The sequence below is a fragment of the Oreochromis aureus genome, linkage group 12 (genome assembly GCF_013358895.1).
Source record: "Oreochromis aureus strain Israel breed Guangdong linkage group 12, ZZ_aureus, whole genome shotgun sequence".
Classification (NCBI taxonomy): Eukaryota; Metazoa; Chordata; class Actinopteri; order Cichliformes; family Cichlidae; genus Oreochromis; species Oreochromis aureus.
Window position 1 is genome coordinate 35,909,438 of NC_052953.1, and position 25,358 is coordinate 35,934,795.

General features: G+C 39.3%; 1 protein-coding gene across 1 annotated transcript; it reads right to left on the reverse strand.

Annotated features, from left to right (window-relative positions):
- Nucleotides 1-672: 672 nt before the first annotated feature.
- On the reverse strand, nucleotides 673-25,093 carry npr3 (natriuretic peptide receptor 3). Its single transcript, XM_031731264.2, has 8 exons — nucleotides 22,980-25,093; nucleotides 9,930-10,052; nucleotides 7,775-7,950; nucleotides 4,776-4,911; nucleotides 3,484-3,578; nucleotides 3,273-3,405; nucleotides 3,106-3,190; nucleotides 673-2,705 (listed from the first exon to the last, which is right to left on the reverse strand). Exons 1-8 carry the CDS (start codon nucleotides 23,638-23,640, stop codon nucleotides 2,594-2,596), a joined length of 1,521 nt encoding a protein of 506 aa, XP_031587124.1. The 5' UTR covers nucleotides 23,641-25,093; the 3' UTR covers nucleotides 673-2,593.
- Nucleotides 25,094-25,358: the final 265 nt, after the last annotated feature.

Below are 25,358 nucleotides of genomic sequence, written 5' to 3' on the forward strand. Positions count from 1 at the left end.
AAAAAAGGTATACTGCAGACAAACTGAGCCAATTGTGCTAAACCTGGTGTGCGGGGAAAAATTATCAATATGCTTTTTGTGACATTTTTGTTTGCTGGTGTGCCGTGTGATTTTTCTAATGTGAAATATGTGCCATGTCTCCAAAAGGTTGGGAAGCACTGGTCTAAACTGAACCAAAAAGTAGAGGGGAAAAAAAGGAAAAGAAAAAAGATCTCTTAAAAATATCATTAAACACAAAGCAGTCAACATGTTTTCAATCACCTTTTAGCAGAAAATGTTCAATTTCTTTCTTTTTGCATTGTATGTTGTAGGTCCCATAGAATATTATTAAGAAATTCCCATGTGTTCATATGCATTTGCCATAAAACCTGCCTAATGACAAGTTCTGTTACATCAGTGGAATTTACTTCCATTTATAAGCTGCTTATCTTTTCACTACACAACAGTAAGTCACTTCTTGTCTTCTTCTTTGTAAAAGAAACCGATATTGTCATTCGGTAGGATATCAAATAGTTTTATAACTTTAAATTTACTATGAAATGTGATAAACCTGCTCCATCATCGTCTTGTATTGTTTGGCAGTGTATCTTCTTTTGAATGCGCATCAAGAATTCAATATCACTTATTATTCTCATTATTCATTATTTGCATGTTATTAAAAAAAACAATGTTGATGACATTTCAGACAAACCAAAAGTTTAATGACGTAAGATAAACTGTATTCCTAATTATCACAACGTATACTCTAATTAAAATAATATCATAAAAAAATCAATATTAACACTGGCTTATAAACTCAAGAGCTCCCTATACTTATAAGTGATACTTGAGAAGTATTTGTAGGGTACAACTGAACTATTCGTGTAGTAAAAGTATTCTTCAGAAATAATCATAACAAGAAAATACAAACTTATTATAAATTCAATATTGAGAGAAATATGTAAAATAATAGATGTTATAATTTACAAGGAATAATTTAAACACATCGTGTTCAATGTTCAGTCATCATACACAACCACATGCCAAGAGTCATTATAATAATATTACACACAGATTTAAATAAAAGTTAACCCAGTGCTTAAGAATAAAATTGTTTTTGTTTGTTTTTTTAAAAAAAAACAACAATAAATCAGTTCCTGCCTACAACCTCAATGAGTAAGCTAACAACCTTATCTATAGATCTCTTTATTAAACAGCCTGTAGAAAAGAGCTTATTTATGTTACTAAAAACCATGTCTGTACTAATATAAATAAATCACTAACTAATTAATGAATGTCTCAACAATACGCCCTTAATAACAACTTACTTAATAACTTATTCTCCTTTGGCAAAAAACTTGGCCTTGATGATCATGTGCTGTTGGGCTCCTGTCCAGATTTGTGTTTACGGACATCCGTTCATTGGAAGTGAGACAAGTGTCAAAGATATCAGGTCACCTTTCTCTTCTCTTTGCAATTTATTTACAGCCTCAAAGGTGATGTAGACACACACAGAATGAAAGAGAGCACAGAGGAGAACAGCAGGGATGCAGAAAGTAAGTAAATATGAATAAAGTATTGTTTTTACTACTTTGGGTTTTGGGGTTGGCTGCTCCTGAGTGTACTCTGTCATCTCACTTTCACCTTCACATGTGTCTCTTTATGAACCAGGACAATGTTTCAAAGGGAAGGACTCATGAAATGTCATGTACGAGACGCTTGTATTGCAAGACACAGACAGGAAGTGTTTAGTAATTCTCTGTAATTATGCTTCTATACACATCTTTACACAGAAAATATTGTTTACTGCTATATTAAAGTTTCATAAAGAACCAGTAATAAAAATGCAACGTAAAGTACACATTATCAGTAAAGTAAAAATATCTTTAGTATCTTTTCAGGTAGTGAATTAATTATATGAGGAATTTTTACAATAAAATTATTTAAAAGAAAACAATCATTAGAAATCAGCATGTTTAGAAAACTGATGGAACATGATTTGTATGAAGGCTACCAGACTGCAGCAATGTTGTAATGAACTGAAAACCTTACAGTATCAGTAGCTCAAGATCAGTAGCTTATCACCTATTGATATAGATCTAGTCTACACCCCTTTAGCTCTGTTATATCCTTAAAGTGTTAAGATGACATTTAGGTGTACTACACTTATACACTGTTTTTAAAACTGCAAGGTAAAAATAGACCTCAACAACTCTGCTAGTAGTGCATGCCAATATAGTGTTAAATACTGTTTTGAATTATTCACAGTTAATAGTTAGAATTGTGTGAATAATAATAATAATAATAATAATAATAATAATAATAATAATAATAATAATAATAATAATAACAATAATACCAGATGCATAGAAAAACCTCAAAGAACATTGTGGCCAAATATCATGAAACACCAATACAATCATTTACCTTTGTGTGGGGGAAAATCCAAGTGAGTGGTGCTTTGTGACTGTTACAGCTGTCCTGAGTTAATATAGTCAAAACATCAAAGGACACAAAAACGAGTGTCTCATAACTAACACTGTGGGTCTACTGACAGCCACTGCAAAGTCTTTGGTCACATGTGCGATTCTCCAAGGACTGTGTCAGCCTGTCATTATGCTGCTGAGAAGTTTGATCTGATGGAGTCTTCTCGTAACTGACGATGCTTTCCAGAGTCACATTCTTCGCCGTGTGTGCGACGCTCAATGGTAATTCTGTAGTTTTTTCTGAAGGATTCAAAATAAAGTAGAAAATGATGCCTTTCACTATGTTTGTTTTCGTCTAGAATTTTTACTTTAATTCCTCTCTTTTACCATTAAATCATACTCAACAAAGTCATGGAGAGCTCTGAAAGCAGGGGCTAAAGTTAAAACGGCATAACATGCAAAACAAGTCAGGAAAATCTAATATGAAAGCCCTTCACTTGAGTGTTTGATGATGTGACTGCTGATAGACTCTGAAGTGCGCAGAGTTTTCATTTCTTCCTAATTTCAGTAAGTAAACCAGTTTTGAGTCAGTAAGGTTTCATTTGAAATATAATTCCTAAAGTGTACAAGGTTTTTATCCAAGGCAAAATTACAACAGAACACGCCACTGTCCAGAAAAGCTGACTACATAGTTTTTTACCTGAAAAAGTAGAATGCTACAAGGATTACAGCCCCCAGAACAGCTCCGACTATGACTCCAGTCAAAGCTGACACTCCTAGTCCACCTGTGTGGACGAGGACTTATTAGTGAAAACAAACATTGCACCAAAAATATTGCCATCAATGTCAAACATGTAATTAACATACATTTACAGGGTGTGTCTGATTTATCTGTTTTCTCAGGGTGGTCTTTATCCCCTCCTTTCAGAGTGAAATGCTCAGTGTTGAATGCTGGCAACAGCTGAAAAGTTCCATTTACACCAAAGTAATTAGCCACCACCTGTAAATGAGTAAAATTGTTGTTGTTATTAAGCTGCACAGCACATTCACAATACGAAGCCTTAGAGCTTCTTCTTACCTCATAGGTTCCTGCTTCAACATTTGTCATGGTCATCAAAGAGAAATCTCCATTTCTATCACCATTGGCATCTATAGACACTTGGCCAGCAATTCCTGCAACCCATTGTGAAGCAGCGTTATTTGACTAAATCCCAGAAATGTAGAGGGAAAGATACCTCACTACCTCATAGTGCCATGAAAAGGTTTTTGTTTTGTTTTCCTTTTTGGCATATTTGTCACGTTTACATCTTTCAGATCACAAAACAAATTGTAGTACTAAACAAAGATAAAGTTCTTAAATAATCTTCCCAGGAGTGACTAACCTACCAAAATTATTCCAAGAGTGCATCAACATCTCCTCCAGGAGGTCACAAAAGAACGTTACAGCAACAGTCAAACATGGTGGTGGTAGTGTTATGGCTTAAGGCTGCTTTGCTGCTTCTGCTTCAATTAAAACCAGGAAGCTCATGCTTACTTGGTTTATGCAGCAGGAAAATGATCCAAAATGCACCAGTTCATCTCTGCATAGCTTAAAAAATGGAAAGGGTTTGGACTGGCCTCAAAGTCCAGACTTAAATATGATTAATATGCTTTGGCATGACCTTAAACAGGCTGTTCATTCTTGAAAACCCTCCAATGCGGCTGAATAAAAACTCTTTGCAAAGAAGAGTGGGGCAAAATTCCTCCAAAGAGTTGTAAAAGACGGGAGTTCTTGCTGTCATTGTGGCAGAGCCAGTTATTAGGTTTAGGGGAAAGTCCTTTTTTACATTAGACCACGTAGATAACCTCTTCCCACCTTTATAAATGAAATCATCATTTTAAAATTACATTTTGTGTTTACTCAATTTATATTTGTCTAATGTTAAAATCTGTTTGAAACGTGTAAATGTGACAAATATGCAGAAATACTTTTTTGTAGCGGCCACAGACATAAAGCATGTGGTTCCAGTCATGCTTTGGATAATTCACAGTAGTTGGTTCAAAAACTGCTTCTCAGATTTGTTTGTTTTCTAGAGAGCAAATGATTTCAGAGTGATCCTTATCATTTTGCACAGTACCTGCAGAGTGATCAGTCACTGTTTTATCTGTACAATGATATATTAATGTCAGTGTTAATTCCACGTCAGCCTGTTTTTTTACTCATTTGCATCAGTGGCATTTAAAAGTTCATTCTTCATTGCTTTTGTTTTGTTCATGTGCAGATGTTGCTTTACAGTTAAGCAAATCTGAAGTCTACAAGTTTATATTTTATCATATATGAAATAAAATCAGACTAAATTATGGTCCCATAACACCATCTCGTGTGTTTACCTTCGAATGTTCTATTCCACATACGTGAGGTGATCTCTGTTCCATTCTTCTTGCTGTACTCATTTTTCATGGCTTCATGCAAGGCGATGGTATACAGTAACAGGGCATCATGGAATCCCTCAACAAACATGTTGACCTGACATGAAACAAATTCATGAAGTGACTGTGCTGTTCACAAAATCACGATGGCTTTTTAGGACAGCTGTTACGATACATTGTATACATTTATCTTTTGAAGAACTGACAGATATTTTATATTATCAATTTACTCAATACACAAATGGTAAATGGACTGATTCTTATATAGAGCTTTTCTCCCACAGTACTCAAAGCTTAATACAACATGCTACATTCACACAAGCACTTTCTTCTATGATTTTACTGAGCTAACATTCATACTCTGTTGGACGTATCGGAGAGAAACTTAATATCTTGCCCAAGGATAGTTGACATGCAGACTAGGGGGAGCCAGGGATTTTTGTCATTTTTGGCTTAAAAAACCAACATGATTGTGGTCAAAACTTTAAGTCTTTAAAATGACTTCACAATTAATAGACAAAATTGTTTGATTTTGTTTTTTGACTTTTTCCCAATTTGAACTTCCCTAAAACCTCTGACATGTATAGAAATAATGCTTGGGGTTTTACTCGCCAGTTTGAGGTTGTACTTGCTCTGAGGGGGTCATCTAATTGTTGGGGTTATCTGTATTATTGTAGGATCTTTACCTTGAGGGTTTTTTTGTTGTAGTTTGACGCTATATAAATAAAACTGAATTGGAATAATCTTAACAGCAGTTTTAGTGTGAGCTAATTGTGTGGATGCCCTCAAAGGGCTTCCACACTATTGAGTTCCTGTTTCTCTTTATTCTTTATTCCACTATTTACTAGTTGCTTCCGTACGTTTTTCGGCACTTAACTACTTCCTCAGTTTTCAGCCGATTTTCACCGTTCAAACTCTTAACTGTTCTGCTCTTTCTGCTAATGCCGGCTATGACTTTTGGTGTTTATTACTATTATACTTTTTAAAATATTACACTTTTTTCCTTTAATTTGTCCCATTGAAATGAATGGAAAACTTCCACAATTCTGCTAAAACTTGCTTGGTTTTGAAACGTAACTACTTCCTCATACTTTCACCCAGAAACTCCATTCAAACTTTAAAATGTTCTCAGATTATTGGGCTATTCCTGTGTGATTCAGCTTTTTCAGATCTGTTACCGTTTTAATCTTATCTCTCTTTAAGTTTTCAGTTCCAAAACTGTGATTTTTCAGAAAATACATGCGTTGTTAAGGTTGCTATGCAACTCACATTGAGCGCTGGTCTGTTCTGAATTTTCTCTTCATGTCCGAACAACTTCTCGCTACTCGCTCAATTTCCACTCAACCCCCACAAATTACACATCAAAACGTAGGTAGTTTTGCTGGCTTTCAGACAATGTCACTATCTTTATTGTGAGATTTACCGTTTTTTCGCAATTTGCCTCGAAGTGACACAAGGTCTGACAACTCCCCATTCAAAGTCTATGGGGAGGTTTTGAAATTCAGAGCTGAAATTCTGTAACGGGAGGCATTTTCAAATCGTCATATCTCTTAAACAAAGCAAAGTTAGGACATGAGGCTTGTGCCAATATATCTTCAGACACTCCTGACACTCACAGTGGAAGCAGTTTTTACATTCATCTTACCGTTGAGCCATAAATTACGTTTGTTTGAGGGGTGGAAATCTGTCCTCCTCTCAGTTTTCACACTCTGAAAATGAAGCCGTTTCTTCTCTCGTCATATCTCCGCGATGGAGGTACAAAGAGCTATGAAAATCGCAGTCAAAGTACACCAAGGTCCGCTGATTCACCCAGTACAAGAATTATGCTGCTAGCCCTCCTAGTTTTTGAGTTACACGACGTTTTGTAACACCAAAAAACGGCGTTTTTCGCCTCTTACCGCGATCTAATTCTGACTGCTGAAGTCTCTGTCTTTCAGACAACCGCCCCCTTCTCAGGTGGCGCAATCAGTAATGACACGGCTCTGCAGCTCAAAGGTCGTGAGTTCAATCCCACCTTGGTCCACATGTTTTTTTTTTTTTTTCACTACAAATTTATACACTATCACAGACCTGTAATTTATATTGCTAATTTATTACAATTCTGCAAAGTTTTATGATTTTAGCAGCTTTTCTAATATGGACCTCAGATTCTTGTTAACGCTCCATGGCAGAAACAAGTACACAGCCTGATGAAGCAGACTGAGGCAGTACCTCTGATTGGTGAATTTGAGCAGAACCAGGTTGTTCTTTCATTTCATTTCTTTATTTATTTCACACATGGTTCAACAGTGTTTCTTTTTCTACATACAGAACCTTCTGCCTGTTTTCAGCAGAAATTCTGCTCATTTACCTCTTTTCAGCGCAACGTTCTGCTTCTTTCCCTCTTTTCTGCAGAAATTCTGCTAAGTCACCTCTTTTCTGCAAAATTTTCAGCCTTTTCACCTCTTATCAGCACAATTCTCAGCAGCTTCTGCTCATTTCAGCAGAATTGTCAGTCTGTCCACCTCTTCTTTGTGCGAGACAGTTTGGGTCAGTAAGATGAGTAGCTGCCTAGAGTCCAGGAGGGCCAGGTTCGAATCCTGCTCAGGCCAACGTTTTTTTTTTTCACCACCATGCAACTTTTCATCTTTTTCAGCTTTTCAGCAGACAGCTTCAGCATTAAGGCATCCACACAGCATTTTCGCAGGAAATGCAAATTTTCTAGTATACTAGACTGCTATTTAACTGCTATTTAACACTAGACATATATTATGACTAGTGTTATTTTATTCTAACCCTGGAAAAGTCCTGTACAGTTCCAGTTGTCACACGTTTATATTTTTTTTAGTTCTGTTCACTCAACCCTCCAAAATCACTGCCTTAAACCACGAGATATGAGGCAAACATATCAGCATTTACGATTCAGTTTTCTTATGCCTTACACTTCTTTGTTTTAGTCTGATATTGATAGACATACTTACATTTTCACAGTCGTTGCAGTCACGAAGCCCTACTTTTTCAAAGGGCATTTTCATTTCTATGGAGAAGTTCTCAAACTCAGGCTTGACAGTTCTCAGGAGAGTCACAGTGTTCAGAGCAGCGTAGGCTTGCCTTGCATCGTTGTCGTATTCATCACCTCTCTTCCATGAGCCATTGCCTAGAATTTAAGTTTCCAGGGACAGAAAAAAGCTACAATTACCAAATAATTTACAAATGTAATGCTTTGCTTGTTACATAGAGCATGCTAGATACATTTTACATACAAACCCCATCAAATTGAACCTGTGAAGTAGAACTAAGAACTACTGAGAGTCTTTCTTTAATCGTTTCACATCTACTGATGCCTCATAAAGAGGAGAACTTGTGCTATATCGATAAAATTGAATTAAAGTGAACTAAAGTAGTCTGCAATGATTCTAATTTGAAAGAATTAAATGGATAATGTCACTAATATCCATCCATTTATCCATTTTCTTCCGCTAATCCAAGGCCGGGTCGCTGGGTCAGCAGCCTAAGCAGAGAAGCCCAGACCTCCCTCTCCCTGGCCACCTCCAGCTTGTCCGAGGGAACACCAAGGCATTCCCAGGCCAGCCAAGAGATATAATCTCTCCAGCCTGTCTTGGATCTCCCATGGGGCCTCCTCCTGCGAGACATGCCTGGAACACCTCAACCAGAAGGCACCCAGGAGGCATCCTTGTCAAATTCCTAAATCACCTTAACTAGTTCCTTTTGATGTGCAGCAGCAGCGGCTCTGACTGAACTTCTCACCCTATCTCTAAGGGAGAGGTAACTCGTCCCTGACCCGGAGCCTCATGAACCTATGGCGGCACAGCAGTAGCACACAACGACCACTCCAGACTAAATGATTTTGTTTTTGTGCTTTTTATCACACACACCTTCATACATCAAGTTACTTTATGCACAATGCTCAGTCTTTTCACTTCATGTAGTCCTGTGTTGATTGTCTGTTGTATGTAGCACCATGGCTTCGGAGGAACGCTGTCTCGTTCACTGTGTACTGTACCACTGCACATGGTTGGACTGACAATAAAGCCACTTGACTTGACTTGAGTGGGCACTCGATCCTTTTCCGTCTGAGGACCATGGCCTCAGATTGAAGGTGCTGATTCTCATTCCCTCACGTATGCTTGAGAGGATAAAGAGCTGGTCCAGTATTCCGTGACTGGGACGAAAACTGCATTGTTTCTCTTCTATCCGAGGTTCGACTAACAGACGGAATCTCCTTTCCAGCGCTGTGACATAGACTTTCCTGGGGAGGCTGAAGAGTGTGATCACCGTATAGTTTCAGCACACCCTCCCTCTGTCTTCTAAAAGACAGGAACCACCACCTTGGTCTGCCAGTCCAAAGGTACCACTCCTGATCTCCATCGTAGAGGCGTGTCAACCAAGACAGCTTTACAACATCCAAAGCCTTCAGGAACTCAGGGCGACTCTTATCCACCTGAAGAGCTCTGCATCCAAGGAGTTATTTAACTGCCTCAGTGACCTCACTCCCGGTGATGGACGAGTCGTCCCCCTCATCCCCAGACTCTGCTTCCTCTATGGAAGACATATCAGTGGTATTAAGGAGGTCCTCAAAGTATTCCTTCCACTGCCTGAATCCTCAGTTGAAGTCAGCAGTGCTCCACCAGCACTTGTACCCCTCCTGAGTCGCCTGAGTTTGCCAGAAACTCTTCAAGGCAGTCCACAAGTCTTTTTCCATGGCCTCTCCAAACTCCTCCCACACCTGAGTTTTTGGTTCAGTCACTGCCCAAGCTGTGTTCCGCTTGGCCTGTCAGTACCTGCTTCGGAAGTCCCACAGGCTAACCAAGCCCGATAGGACTCTGGGACTCCTCCTTCAGCCTAATGGCTCCCTTCACTTTTGTCCATCTGGTTTGGGGGTCACCACCACGTGGGCACCAACCACCTTGCAGCTTATTTTCTGCACACTTGGAAGGAGAGGTGCAATCTGCAACTTTACCTCTATTTTCCATTTAAACGTATACAGAAATGCACTGCCTTACTTAACTGGTACACACTTTAACAAACCTTGACAGACAACGCCAGTGCTGTCTAATAATTATTTACCTTTAATATGTATTTTAGACACATTTAAGGTAATGGATGTTAACTTACCATAAGAAGAGGCATTAAAGAGTTCAACATTAAAGAATATGCATTTGCCAGTTGTCATCTGTCGTTTGTGTGCAGCCAGCATGATCTCTCTTATTTTGTCTGCTCCCATGCACATAATCACCACTGCAGAGAAAATCAGACAGAGACAAAAAGTCATTTAATAGGCTCATCAGTTTATTTGGACACAATAAGTTATGAAAAGGGACAATTAATTTAGGTAAGCATTAGTGTAATTTACATTAAAAGATAACCCAAGCTCCACAAATAATAGTAAAAATAATAACAATTGAGTCAGATTCACAGTCAGGGTGGTGTGGTTTTGCCACACTTGTATACATTTTTGCATTGTGTGGCAAACAGACATCAAATAATCGTAGTTTCTAACAGATTTTCATTCCAAGCACATCAGATATTTAATACATTTAATTCACTGGGTAGCCAGTTACAATATTTCTTGATGTGCAGGTTAGTGCTCCACAATAGCATGTGTCCAGTTCAGAACTGTTAACAACAAAATCAAACGCCCCACATGTCCCAGATGTAATTCTTTTTTGAGGAGCATATCATGTTAATCAAATTCTAACACACATACCTCACATAGCTTCAAATGATGAAAAGAACCATCAAAGTGAAAACAGTAAGAAATTTACCACAAGCCTATCTCCAGCACAGCTGCTGATAATTATTACTGTAAGCAACAGGCCTGATGTGCACGTATACACAGAGCGCTCTGTGGACTATTTCCAACAGTGTGTTGCTGGTTGCACAAAATGTAACCAGTGGATGTGTGGTGTGTATTCCTGGATGCACGTCGCTCTGATTAGAGCCTGCAGATGGAACAGATACTGGACCAGCTGCCGTCAGAGACAGCTGGGTAAAGCTAATCAGCTGATGGACTCCATGCAGTGTGCTGCTTTTGGGCCACATTGGCACAATCAGTGCTGTTACTTAAACTGTATATTTTCAGTTTAATCAGTCATTTTAGTCAGACACCGTCCTCACATCTGATGGAACAGATAAGCTTTTAACTTAATCAAGCCCTCTCTACAGACTGCATCATGACTCATATTTCATTTCAAAACCTGATTCGATCTTCAAGATGAAGAACTTTCTGATCCTGCTTGATGTCGCTGCACAACAGACAAAGCATTTAGATACACACTAATGAGCTGTAAGGAAAAGATTCATTACAGCAGCCCAGCTTCTTCCATTTCTCAGTATCTGGTGTTCATATGCAGATGTGGACAGGGGCATGCCTGAGAACATCCTACAGAGGAAGGTGCTCAGGAGGTATGAACTGCACAGCTGACTCATATCAACACAAACAACCAGGACTTCAAGTTGTCTCCAGATGTACAAGCTCCTGTTTCTAAGATGGAGTTAATACACTACATAGATGAAACCTATATTTTGTAACCTTTATATACTTAATATAATTTGTTGGTTTACCACCTCAATCATTGCAAAGGGCTTGGACCATAGAACAGAGATTATATGAGTCCTACATTGTTTCACTTTTAATAAGAAGCACCAGCTGCTGTCTACAAAATTTAAAAAAAAAACAACAAACAAACAGGAAGTGCTTGGTGGCCTGACACACTAATATGCCCTGAGAAAAAGAGGCATGTGCCTTACCAGTTAAACCATATCAAGATGAATAGAGGACACTTTAGTTTAAACGCAACACAACTGTGTCTTTTTCCCTTTTGCTCTTTGGACAAAGCTGTGATGTCCGTGGCACAGGTAAGGACATGCTTTGGTAGACTGGTGATGAAATGGGCCAAACGGCAGGTGTTCCTACTGATGGCTGTCCACATGTGATGGGAAAAATTGTTGGAGATTTGATGCAGAGCTGAGATAAAATGACTAAAATAAACACAGGTGTCGTATATGTCAGTGCTAGAAATGAACCGTGCTACGTTTTTTACAGTTTGATTCACTGCAAGTCAGGATCAGTGCTGGATTTGTATTTTTCTCAAAAGAAGAAAGCTTTACACACATACAGTGTGGAGGCATTATTGTAGCGTCTTTAACTTCAAATATAAAACGTCGTGATCCTGTTGTGATTTGGCGCTGCACAAACTGAACTGAGACATGCTCAGAAGATGCTGGTTCTCTTTGGATGCACCTTCATGTGTAACTTAATTTCAGTGACTAAGTTTAACAAATACAGATGCAGCTTCTTCTCATTTGTCCACACTTTGTATTTTGACGTCAGACATTACTGCATTTGTTTAAGCTCCAAACAGAATTCTGGAGTTAAAAAGTGCAGATAAAGTCACTAAACTACGAGTGAAACAGCAACAGCACTTTGTGAGCAAGTATGCACACTTTATTCACACTTGTGGAACACAGATTTAATATAAAATTAAATTATTTTACATTTGAGTTCAGAGATTGGTCTTCACACTCCAACACGCTGGGACAAGTTACCAGAACTATGTAGTCAGTGTTTCTCCAATGCTAAAAACCAACCACTTTTCAAATTGTAATTGTATCATTATTATTATTATTATTACTCAATTAAATTCAACAATGCAAAGTCCTCGAAAACGAGAAAACAAATTATTAATCAAAATAATAGAGTTCATATAATGCACCTTGATTTGCGTATTAATTGCAGGAATTTAAAGATAATCATCTGAAGAATTTAAGAAATCCATGTTAGTAAACAGATTCCTCACTACTCTGTAAACCGCAGAGCCTTTTCTGTTTACTTTAAACTAAATATTTAATGATCGAAATGAATGAAGTGAGCCGAGGAGGAAAAAGTCAAATGTAACGAATGATTTTGCTGGGTTGTATAAAAGGGGTTTTTTTTTCCCCTCTGGTGTCCCAGTGATTAAAAATAAATAAACCAACAAACACATGGCTGCACAAACAAGGCTTGCAATTGAAAAACAGTAACCCCAGCGCCCCTTCTAATAAGGAAGATTCAGAGTCTCGCTGGAACATTCCTCACAACTCTGTCACTTAAACACACCTCCTGAAATATCCCTTGAGTCAGTGGGACAAACTTCACCTCAGTACTGCCAGCACTGTAGCACCCTTTAATTACACTGGGCTCTACACACACTACTGGCCCTGTATATGCTCTGCAAGCCATTCCACGGGGCAGCGCTTGCAGCCAGCAATATTTCAAAACTTCTGGATTTTCCTTTTTGCTGGGGCGCTGATGCTCGTTACAAATGAACTCAGGAATGGGCCAGCAAATGGAGCACTTACTGAGTGCCCACACTGTATTTCAAATGCCCTGTTTTGCCTGTTAGCTTTCAAACTAGAACATAGTGAAAATGGGCAGAGGCAAATTGTAATGCCATTTCCATAAAACAACAAGTGATGTTGGATGTGCTTGTCAGACAGGTGAACAGAATAAGGAAAAGAAAGGAAGGTGGAACATAAATATATATATGTAGGTCAGTTAAACAGAGTCCTTAAAATACAGAAATCAATATTTATTTCCTGACTAACTGTTTCTCCTGATTATTATAGTCCTGGGGTACATATCACTGTCTGAACCTTTCAGCCTGATCATCAGGTCACTTGTGGACATAGACTCAAAGTGGATCACGAGTCCTACAGGAGCCTTGGAGGAGTTCTGTCCTTCATACAGATTCAGGACCAGAGTGCAGGTCTCAGATGGACAAACACTGGAAATGAACCAATCACAAGAAAGGTGCTTTATTTTCAGTTTGTGTTAGAATCTTTATTATGCGATCTTCCTGCTACAAAATCGTCTATAACAAATAGTTCGGTTTTTTGTTTGCATATGTTGGGAGAAGCACATAGTTTTGAATTATTGGAGATAAATTATCTGAATTTCAGGGGCTGGACCATGCCTCCAAACACGCCCCTTCCGGTTCTTCTCTATATATGACCCCGCACCCCGCGCCCCAGTTCTACAAGCTGTTCATTCTGGTTTTCATGCCCCACCCTTTACATCTCATTAGTACACGGGGGGATCTGCCAGCCGCCCCCAGGCACCATCGAGGCCTTCAACAAACCGCAGCTCAATTCTTGATTTAGCCATTCGCCTTTATCTACTAAAACGCTGCCAAACCTAAAACAAGGACGTAAGCCCAGCGAGTGAAACTGCACTGTAAGTTGAAAATGGGCATAATGTGATGTAACAGTTTTGCATGTCTTGCACTTACAACTGATCCAGCGTTTTCAGTTTTCCCTGTTTGCCTAAATATGTCCTCTTTCCACTTTCTTTCCCAGTTATTTAAAATACAAACTTCAACCTTTTGTAATTTCATCCACTTCTGATGGTAAAAACATCTTACATTGTAATTTTATTTGCATTTCAAACTGAGTATAAAACAATTAATTTTTCAGTTTTCAGGAAAATCAAACTAAAGGATCAAATTCCAAATGACATCATCTCAAAAAACTGATCAAATCTGAGAAGCTGAATCGTCAGATTATAACGGGCAAAGCTGACGACAGCCTGAAACTGAAGCTGATAAACATGTGATTCACTGCCTTTAATATTCATGGTTTAAAAGTAGCATAAATGAAGCATTTAGAAAAAAATAATATTACTCTTCAAATCTGTGCTTCAACATAGAAACATGACCCCCAGGTTGACTTAAGGTATTATTGTACAATACCCGCTCCAGAAAGTTGGGACACGGTCTAAAGTAATAACCCAACATTTGGTTCTCAAACATATCAAATCTTTAAACTTTTACTTTTGATGAAAATCTCATCAGTGTTTTATTTTTTGATGGCAATACATCTATAAGTATAAAGAAAACTGCATATGTCAACATTTACCTGAAGTGGCTCTGAATCTAGTGTTGTATACCACAGCCACGGCTCTATCCATAATGCAATTACAAACACGCAGGCACTGCTTTTTCCAGACCTGGTGGAGAGAAACTGATGGCTGATGACATATTATTAGTTGCCTACCATAACCTGAACATGTAAAGAGGAGCAGATGGTGCCCAGGACGAGTATTAATGTCATGGTAGTGTTTCAATTTCTGTAGTTCTCAACACCATTCCTAGAGGAACTGATGAGCTTGGACTGATGAACTGAGACTGTAGTTAAGCTGTAACAGTGTATCGCTCATAAACGTTTTTACTTTAACAGTAAAGAAACATTTTTTCTTTACTGTGTAGATGGATAAAAAATACATAGTTTACATTTTTAGAAAAACAGAAGAAACAATGTAGAACCAGGTCAGCAGGCTTTGTTCAGTCTTAGCATTTAGGATGATATTAGCATATGTTAATCACATAATTTAACACTGATAATTAATGTTACTGGTTAATATGCGCTCTCCTAACCAGTTTCGCATAAATGAAACTCCTGCAGACAGGGTTGCTCACCACATTTATTGGTTTACAAATTTTCAGTCTATCGAGGCTCCATCAGGTATAGGGTAAGGCAAACGTAAGGTTATAGGAAGCAATACCTGCTCTACAGGTATTGCTTCCTATAACAATGGCAAGTAAAGATCATTTTTAAACTGCAACATGAAGTGCAAGCTAAGGTTGGGCGATATGTAAAAATGTTCCAACTGAAAATCATCAGTCGCACATGCGCAGACTTTTTGATGGGCGGAGCAATGTAATCATGCACAGACTGATTTGTGCGTTTAGAACACAGAAAAAGTCCAAACATGGACGAACTAATTGCCAAATTGCACACTGGAGGAGAAGGCGCAGAGAGAAATAGACTGTCAGCGAGGAGGTCGTAGACGGAGAGGACGATCCACTAGTTTGGTGGAAAATACATGAAAAACATTTCCCATTGATGTCACACATGGCACGGAAATATCTGTGTATACCAGCCACAAGCACACGGCAGAACGTGTCTTTAACACCGCTGCTAATGTTGTTAACCACCTGTGCACACTGCTAACACCTGATGAGGTAAACATGCTCGTTTCCTGTCACAGAATTTATAAGTTTTGTGTGGAGGGAATATTTGACCTTTTCTTGTTTGTTTCAGTATTAATATAGATACTTTTTGGATTATTTATGTATTTATTTGTTTATTTATTTATTTATTTGAGATGTGGCGAATTGCACAAAAAACTTAACTTTACGTCAGGGATTTTTTTTTTTTATGTTCGCTGGAAAAGACGTTTAGATTTTGAATGTATTTGTTGTTTGGTCGAGTGTGTCAGACAGATAAACACTGGAACGACTGGAACGCATAGGAACGCGGAAGGTCACCTTTTCCGTTCCCATTGAATGCCTCGGGACGTGACAAATCGCCAGTACATTACGCGTCGGGAATGAGAACAGGCTGAGGTTGTGACCTACCTCCACCAGCTGAGCCAAGGCAGCATGGATGCATGCTTTCATATTGTTCAATCATGTTCCAAATGTTGCTACAGAATTTGAGACTCATCAGAGGAGACGATATTTCTTCAGTCTTCAAACGGAAGTCTTCTAGCTAATGGAAGCACCTGTCATCATATTAACTGATATGGGGGACAGGTAACATCTGAAAACAACACTAGCTCCATTTTAAGTGATTTTATCAAAATGTACTAATTGGCTTTCATGAATAATAGAGTGCGATTACCTGTGAGACAGCTTTACACCTTGACTCTTACTGCTGAGCCGTATATATGTTGGAATATATGCTGTATATGCAATGTGGAATATATGCAGAATGTATTCTGATACTATCAAAATAAGAATGGCCTGTTCTGAAAAACACATCAAGCGTTGGTATGTTGCTCCAAAACCTGTTTATATTGTTCTGCATTAAAAGTTAAGGTAAATTCACAACAAAAGCAGATTAAAGGTTATTAAAGGATAAACCGACCCTTTGGGTCTTTATAAATATAGTAAAGGAAACACAAAACTCAAAATATCACAACACAAGAATCTGATTTTCTGGCTTTTCCAAGTGGATGACATGGATGTGGGGTGGTTGTAGCTTAGGAGGTAGAACAGATCATCTATGAATTAGAACGTTGGTGATTTAATCCCTGGCTGCTACAGTCAGCATACCCAATGTCTTTGAGCAAGATCCTATCCCCAAGTTTCTCTCCAGTCCATCCAGAGAGGGATGTTGGAAAGTAAACCCTTAGCCATAGGAAAACCTCATAAATGGGTGAAAGAGATATGTTGTATAAAGTGTTTTAAGTGCTCAGAACCAGCCCATTTTACCATTTACCAATACTACAGATAAGAAGCTAAGGACTTAGCAAATCCCTTTGAGTAAGAACTTTGCAGCACTGGGGAGAAAGAGCACCTTTTAACCGGAGCTCTCTGTCAAACAGGCCTCAGTGAGGGCAGGCATTTGACATTTGAAAGGTTGCAGCATCAAACGAGAAAGCAGAGAGATAAGCACAGAGAGTCTAACCACTAACAGCAGAAAGCACATAGCACACACAAAAGTCTGTACCATTTGAGGTCTTAATGCATCGATCATCCAGGTAAGGATATCCCAAAACTGGACGTGGTGTTTTCACAAAACACTTTTCAGTAATGATGGGATTCCCCCAGCAGCCGGAGCTTATATCAGAATAACTAAGGGGACGTTCAAAGTCACCATCACTCAAAAGGAAAGACTGAAGCTCGATTTTAAAAGTAGATGACGCATCTATTTCCTGGACACCTAAAGGCTTTGAATCCCATTCTATTTTTGGAAACTGTGAGAAATGCAAGACAGTATGAGGTTAGAGCTGGGCGATATAAGATTTTTTCATATCACGATATGTTTTTTTCATTTCAGGCGATAACGATATATATCACGATATAAGCCAAATAACTATATTTGTAAGATTTAAATGTGCCGTTGCTCACAAGTAAAATGTGAAATAATTAGCAGCTTGTTTTAATTAAAATATTTATTTCCCATAATAAGTTCAACAGGGTAGATGTACTTAAGGAACATGAGACTTCAGTTTCAGATAAATAAAGGCAAATATTGCAAACTACACAAAAGGCAGCCGCTAAAGCGTTTAAGTTTCAAAACAGAACAAACAAAACAGACTAAATTGTCAGTTCCACTTAGAAACAAAATATTAATTCTAAAAATAAATCTTAGGTCGTTTTACAGAAGAACAGACAAAATTGACTAACTTTAGTCAATATCAAATAAACTGAGAACTAAAAGGAAATTCTCAATCTCTCCTTGTTGTATAGCTTAGCTTTTCAAACAGTTTTAACAGTTACTTTAGTCTGACAAAAGCCGAATGACGAATTAGCGCTTTCAGTCAGAGACTGAGCATGCACCGCTTTATTGTATTTCCAGACTTGCTTTCGGCACAATTTACAGTCGCTGGCTACTCTGTTTTTGTCAGACTTGAAATAGCCGAAATACCTTCACACTACGGAACTTCTATGGCCCTTCCGTTCGACAATCTCTCCGGCATTGGAACCATCATCTGTTTTCTCTTCGGTAACCTTCGCTCAAGCTCTTGGTTGATTTTTCTGTAGTCGGCAAACTCATTTCCTTCATTACCCGGGCTGCACGGCTGCAAAAACAAATACACATGTGCGCCTTGGCGCTTGTGCTGTACGTAACAAGTCACGTGACGTGACGCTGCAGCTGTGATTGGTTCGGCTCTGCGCTACTTAATTTGGATTGGCTGTTCTTTTTTTTTCTTTTTTTTAAGAGGACAAGAGAGATGAGGCCTATCGCAATAGTTACATTTTTCTATCGAGAAAAAGTTATTTCGCAATACATATCGTTATCGTTTTATCGCCCAGCTCTATATGAGGTCTTTAAGATATCACTGACCTGATCATTCAGGACTTGACACTGGATGGAGAAGGATTTTAAATTTAATTCGAGACTCAGTAAGTCAGTAAAGAGAAGCTCATATGGGCGAAATATGAGCTCTCGTTTTAGTTCCTGTTAGTATTCTCCCTGCTCTGTTATTATAAAACGGCAACCTATACTACATTATTATTATTAAGGAGTTCCTATTACTGAATGATCCTCTCATTGATTGTCATTGACTTCACTCTTAGAGTCACCACTAAGCAGCATATTAATGACATGACATTTGTGCACATGGGTGGCTGTAGCTCAGGTGGTAGAGCAGATCAGCTACTGATTGGAAGGTTGGTGGTTCGATTCCTGGCTCCTCCAGTCTGCATGCCAAATATCCTTGGGCAAGATACTAACCCCAAATTGCCCTCCGATGCGTCCATCGGAGTGTGAATGCTTATTAGTTGCACTTGAGTTTAGAAGTGATTGGGTGAATGAGGCATGTTGTATAGAGTGCTTTGAGTACTCCGGGAGAGTCGAAAAGTGCTATATAAGAATCAGTCCATTTACCATTGGATGCAATGTGGTCAAATGTCTGTGTTTGTTGTATCTCCCCTGTCAGTTGTGATCAGTGCTGGGGTCGTTATGTGTTACACACATTACACAACACTGTTCTTAAAAGTAATCCAGTGTGTTACTTAATTACTACCAGGAGAAAATAATTCATTATGCTACTTGTTATATTAGTGTTGCATTTAGCCATGAGATGACCTGAAACACATTTAAACCCAAGGCTCCAGTCCCACACAAAGCCCTGTCCTAATATGATCTTTCTCTCAGTATTTAGGTATGAACGAACACAAAGCTGAAAACACAAAGCAAAGATGAAAACCAGAACAAACTTTATCACCACAGTGACTCTACCTTAGAAACATGAACAGGTAGAAACAGAGGCTGCAGTCCAACTGCTTACCTGTTTGTTACCTGTTGAAGTTCAGGCTCTGGCTGCTAGGGTCAGCATTCGCCCACTCTAACATCACTTTGGGTTTATGGCTAGCTTAGCATTAGCATGCCATCTGTGTAGATGGATGCAGCTTGCACTTTAACGTTGCGCTCTCATCATTTTATGTAGTAAAAGTAATGTCCATATCCATGCTGTAGACTGCAACACGCAGACTGAAATCAGCTGATTGTAGCTTGAGTGCATGTCACACTGATAAGCAGACTAACTATTCACCCGAACTGAACTACTGTGACTCAGCTCTCTGCAAAACTGAGTCCCATCCCTACTGTTTATGCAAGATATTTGGACATTATTTGTGTTTTAGCAGTAATAACTTGCTATTAACCACAGACGTCATTATTTCCTTATTGCTGATCAAGCATCTCTGTGCTGTCAGATGAAAGCAACACCATACAGCACACAAAAAATAACTAATAATATGTAATTATTATCAAGTTGACCTGTTCATGTTGGTGCCAGGACACCACTCTGGATTGTTTGGGCCCTTCCAGCCGTGGTGATATTTCCCAGTACAATAGTTGCTTTGCAGGCTGTAACGCTGTGCTGTCTCTGAGTGACGGGCCAACAACACCATTTATAAAATCATGTTGGCAGTTGTTTTACACTCAATTAGTTGTTCATCTTGAACAAGTTGTGTAATATGCAACAGTCCATACAGTGTTGCACTTTATGATTAGAGTATGTTTGTGGGCATTTCTGGTCTTCTGGACTCTTCATACAGAGTTTTGTGTAAAAGCTGATCATGTCCTACAAACGTGACATCATAACAGATGAGAGAAGCAACTGAGTGCCAGAGGGGAAAAAAGCTGAGAGCTGTCACAGCATCATCAGACGTGATGCCTCTCACTGGAAGCTAGTTAGGAAAGTAAAGATTTACATTTCTTAGAAAAACCTGCTGTGTTCACATTGGTTATTGATATTTTTGTGTAGCCGTATATGAAACATGGAGGAGGGTTCAGCTCTGCCCACTGCTCGGTTGTTGAATCCCATAAAATATCTCAAACTAATTTCTTGCTATCAAGTGCACTTAGTCTCTCGTCACCATTTAAAGTTTATCACAGGCAACTTTTTAGGACACCGGCACAGCCGCTACTCTGATACGGTGCCACTTCCTCAGGGGCTGTCATGACCACAGCAGCGGTGCCAACAAGCTGCTAATCAGTGTTTTAGCCTCGCGCTTTAAGCACATACCACATGTTCAAATGTGTTGAGTGAGTCCCTGGCTGGATTGCTGGGTGGCCCTGTGATTTGCTGCATGTCATTACCATGCTTTATTTACCAACAGTAATCCCACTGGTTTAAATGGTCTTGGCTTCTTTACTTTCAAGTGGAGTTTTGATTTTAATGGCTCCATGCAAAAACACCTCTGGACACGCTCGCAGAGAAGAAGCTGTGTGACATAGTGATGAGCACTGAAACAGAGCAATCATGTAGACGTGACAGCATACATGATGCTGGTTGGCTGCTGTGGTTCCAGGTGAGTTGGAAATGTTCCTGGAGAGAAGAAGGAGTCCAGATTGTCAAGTGAGAAGCAACAAAACCTTTAGACACGAGATGATGAACCATGCAGACAGCATGCAGGATGTTATGTAAGTCTGTCTAAGCAATGGAGGCAGTGGGTGGGGTGAGGCCAAACAAATACACACATGCCTATCACCAGTGATAGCTTGTGCTACACGAGGGATGTTTGCTTGGGTCTGAAGAGGAACGGGCTGAAAAATCACTGCTTTTTAAAGTATTTATTAATGTTTTCAGAGCTGTGAGGAATCACTGCAGAAGCAGCAGAGTTATATCTGACAGGGTTTCTCTCAGTTACAGGACGGCTTCCTTCTGTATTCATCTTAATTTTCTAAAAACACCAGAGGTTTTTAAAAATCTGGGATTATAATTGGATTCATTATTATAGATGTTAAATTATATTATCTACTGTAGATAGTGCCATGCAAAAGTATTCGACCTCTTTCTGATTCCTTAGTTTTTTGCATATTTATCACACATGATTCAGATGAAACAAATTTTAATAAGATAACATGATTGGTTTTTAATAATGGTTTCACTGTAAGATTAAACATATCAGATTTGAGTGTGGACTTTGAATAGGCCACTAAAAAACCTGTTTTTTAAAAACTATTCAGAGGAAGACACTCTGTGTGTCCTGCTGCAGAACATGAGTGAGCAAACTGACATTGTCCTAGAATTCATGGTTCCACTAATTATATCCAGATCCTGAAGCAGCAAAGCAAGCCCCGACCATCACACCACCACCACCATGTTGAACTGTTGGTGTGATGTTCCTGTTATGAAATGCTGTCTTAGTTTTACATCAGCAACGATGTCCATAGACCATTTCCCCCCAAATAATCAAACATCGTGTTTTGGCCCATGTGAGATGAGCCGGCGTTTCTCCTGGAAATCGCCCATCGATGCCGCTTCGCCGTCTCTTTCTTATTGTTGAATCACAGGCTTTGACATTAAAGGGGTGTGGCTAAGGAAATTAAACCCAGCTCTCCAAAAATGATGTGGTTAATCACATGACTCATGATTTAACAAATGGGGGCAATTACTTTTTTTTTTTTTCACAGGACCAGGTGGGTTATTTAAATCATCATGTAAAAACTGCATTTTAAATTTGTCTAATATTAAATTTGTTTGATGATCTGAAACATGAAAGTTTGAGAAATGTGCAAAAAAAGTGAAAATGCTTTTTCACTCTGCCTTTTGTTATGTGAATCGTGTGGTAAGAGAACAGGACAGAATAGGGAATAAGAGGAAACATCTCTCACAGCTTCAGGTTGCTTATTGTGTCTGATAAAACATTTAGTTGATTCAATGAACTGTCAGTTAATCCCTGTGCCTGAACAGATTGTGCTGGTTTTGGTAATAATGCCATTTATTGCGTGTACTGAAAGGCTGTGGAGGAGAAGATTACAAGACTGACCTAATTCAGACTGCTGAAGCTGAAACTTGGATAGTTGTTAATGTACAGACTGTGAATTTGTGTGACAGTGCAGGTATATACTTGTACTTACATTTTCTGGCAGTGCCTAATTTAGCCCATTATGATTGTTTAATTACCTGAAATCTGCTTTAGTGGAGGACTATGAAGTGCATGTACAAACTGATATGTCAGATAAATACAGGGTTGTGAAGGGCACATCAGTGTAGGGCTCATTTGTTTCATCAACTGAAACAGAACACAAACAATATATAGTCTACACCAAGCTATGAATGATGGTTAGCTGTCAGCCAAATCCAGTGACCTAAAGTCAAGACTTATTTCAGACACCGTCTAATTAAGGGAGACGCTTTAAAGTGACTAAGGAAAGCTGCTTTACCTCCCATGTCATTGATGCTTCGCAGGAGCTCGTCCGTGTCCAGGGGTTTGTCTTCAGTTAACACATAGCTTTCGATGTTATAGTTACTCATCAGATGGTATACTCCTTCTAACGTGAAGTAACAGTTCCGCTGCTCCCGGTCGTCCTCGAAGACCAGCAGAGCGCTCTTCCAGGTGAAGTGTTCAAACATCGCCGTGAAAGTCTCTGCCATTTTCACGTAGGACGGGGCGATGCGAGTCAGGTGGGAGTATTCTTTGTTCTTGTTCGCGAAACCCGTGGCGAGGGCACCTGCCGAGATCACCGGGATGTTCCAGTGGGACGCCAGCCTTACCACTGCCGCAGCCTCGTACTCGCACACAGGACCCAGGATCAGGTCGGGCTTCTGTCCGCAAGACCTGTCCGCTAATGTGAAGAAAGCATCATAGAGGCAGTCGGAGTTTTCAAACTGGATGTTGAAGTTGAACCCGGAGTACTGACCCCCGTCCGCCTTCAGTCTCTTTTGTGCGTAATGGATCGCTGGTGCGACTCGTTCATATGAAAAAAGATAAGAATTATTTTGTGGCAAAAATACCAAAACATCTATGTCCTCGGTGATGGTGTTTGTCATAACTGGGCTCAGGGCTACCAAGAAATAGACACATAGTGTTCTCAAATGTGGCATGGTAGCACTTCCTCTTCAAGACAGACAGCAAAAGACTTTTAGAGAAATATTCTTCCAATGTTCCTTCCCTCAAGTTGGCTCTGGGCAGCGCACATAGAGCTGCAAACAGAAAGCCCTCTGTCGTTAGTAAATGCCTTAATAGTAAATAACTGTATTTGTCTTTTGGAGAAGCCAATCTGCCAGAATGGGTGTGTTTTATTCTGCATTTAGAGTCGCTTCCCAAGCTCCTGAACCTGTTCAAACTATTTTCTCAACAGTTGATCGTGCCAGGCTCGGAAATTCTTCCAGCTCAGTCAACAGCCATCATACACGCTGGCTCCGGCCTGGAGTTTAGAAGCATCTTTTCAGGATTATTCATGCGTCATCGGAGCGCTGCCCACCTCCTTCTTAAAGCTACACCGCTCCCGAGCGCACAATGAGCCACTTCAACGTAGCACGACTTAATGCGCTCCAGTTAATGCAGATGACGGCTCTTTATTTCTTGTTGATCAAGCTCTAACCATCTGTAACACAGCTATAGATCATTTATTTAGACAGGGTCAAACTGCAGGTGTGCATGGACTCTGCAGTAACCAAGATTTCTGTACAGACATTTTCAGCATTAGTAGCAAATAAGTCGAAAGACTGGTGGAAAAATGTGACCAAAAATTAAAATTTTGATGTTGATGGTATACAAACGATTTAAATGAAGCCCTAAGTTCTTTATTTTTTAAACGTTGGCAGTGAACTGGCAAAGAAATCATTTTAAGCTCAGCAGTGCATGCTTACACTGCTGACAAGCCTCTTGCAAAAACACTGTACACCATAAACAACAGTATAAACGACAAATTACAAGTCATGTCCGTGAGAAACAGGAAGAAACCCAGCAAAGATCTGACACAGGACCTGAGAGATGCATCTGACCCTCCAGTGGATCCATCTAATGTCACTGAGGCATCATCAGAAATGCTCCCAGTGAAAGCGTTGTTGTCAAGAAGCCATTCTTAAGGAAACAGGGAGGAAAGGCTGAGGTTTGCCAAATTACTCCAGAACAAGAAAAAACAAGAAAAGGACAAACATAAAGCAGAGATGTGTTTCTGTCAGAGGGGTTAATGTGTGGAATAGTTATGACAGTGATTTAAAAAAGGTGTACTTCATTTTCCTTGTTTAAAAACATGTTTAAAACTAGAGTTTCAAGAATGAAATGAGCAATAATAATAATACTGAAACTCTTGGTTGTTTTGCTTTGATTATTGTTATGAAATTTAATTTAATGTATTTACTTATCTAAGGTGGAAGGTTTTATGTTTTGTTTTTTGTTTGTTTGTTTTGCTCTTTTGCTTCAAGCCCTGTGTACACGAGCTGCACACTAAATGATCTTTTGTTTAAAGGCTTGGCGTAATACGCATGTGATTAGCTTTGTCTCGTGCTTTCTCGCTTTGTGGTAGATCTTAATTCTGTATTCATTGAGATATTTGAATGCTAATCAAATAAAAATAAATGTTAAAAAATCACCAGAAGGCCGTATGGAGTGGAGAATCCAGATTAGCCTTTTTGGATCCAAATCGCCATCAGTATGTTCAGAGGAGCTCAGGATGGAGCTACCACAAGTGAGGGTCTACAGCACAGGTGTCGAATTCCAGGCCTCGAGGGCCAGTGTCCTGCAGGTTTTAGATGTATCCTTGATCCAACACAGCTGATTTAAATGGCTAAATGACCTCCTAAACATGTCTTGATGT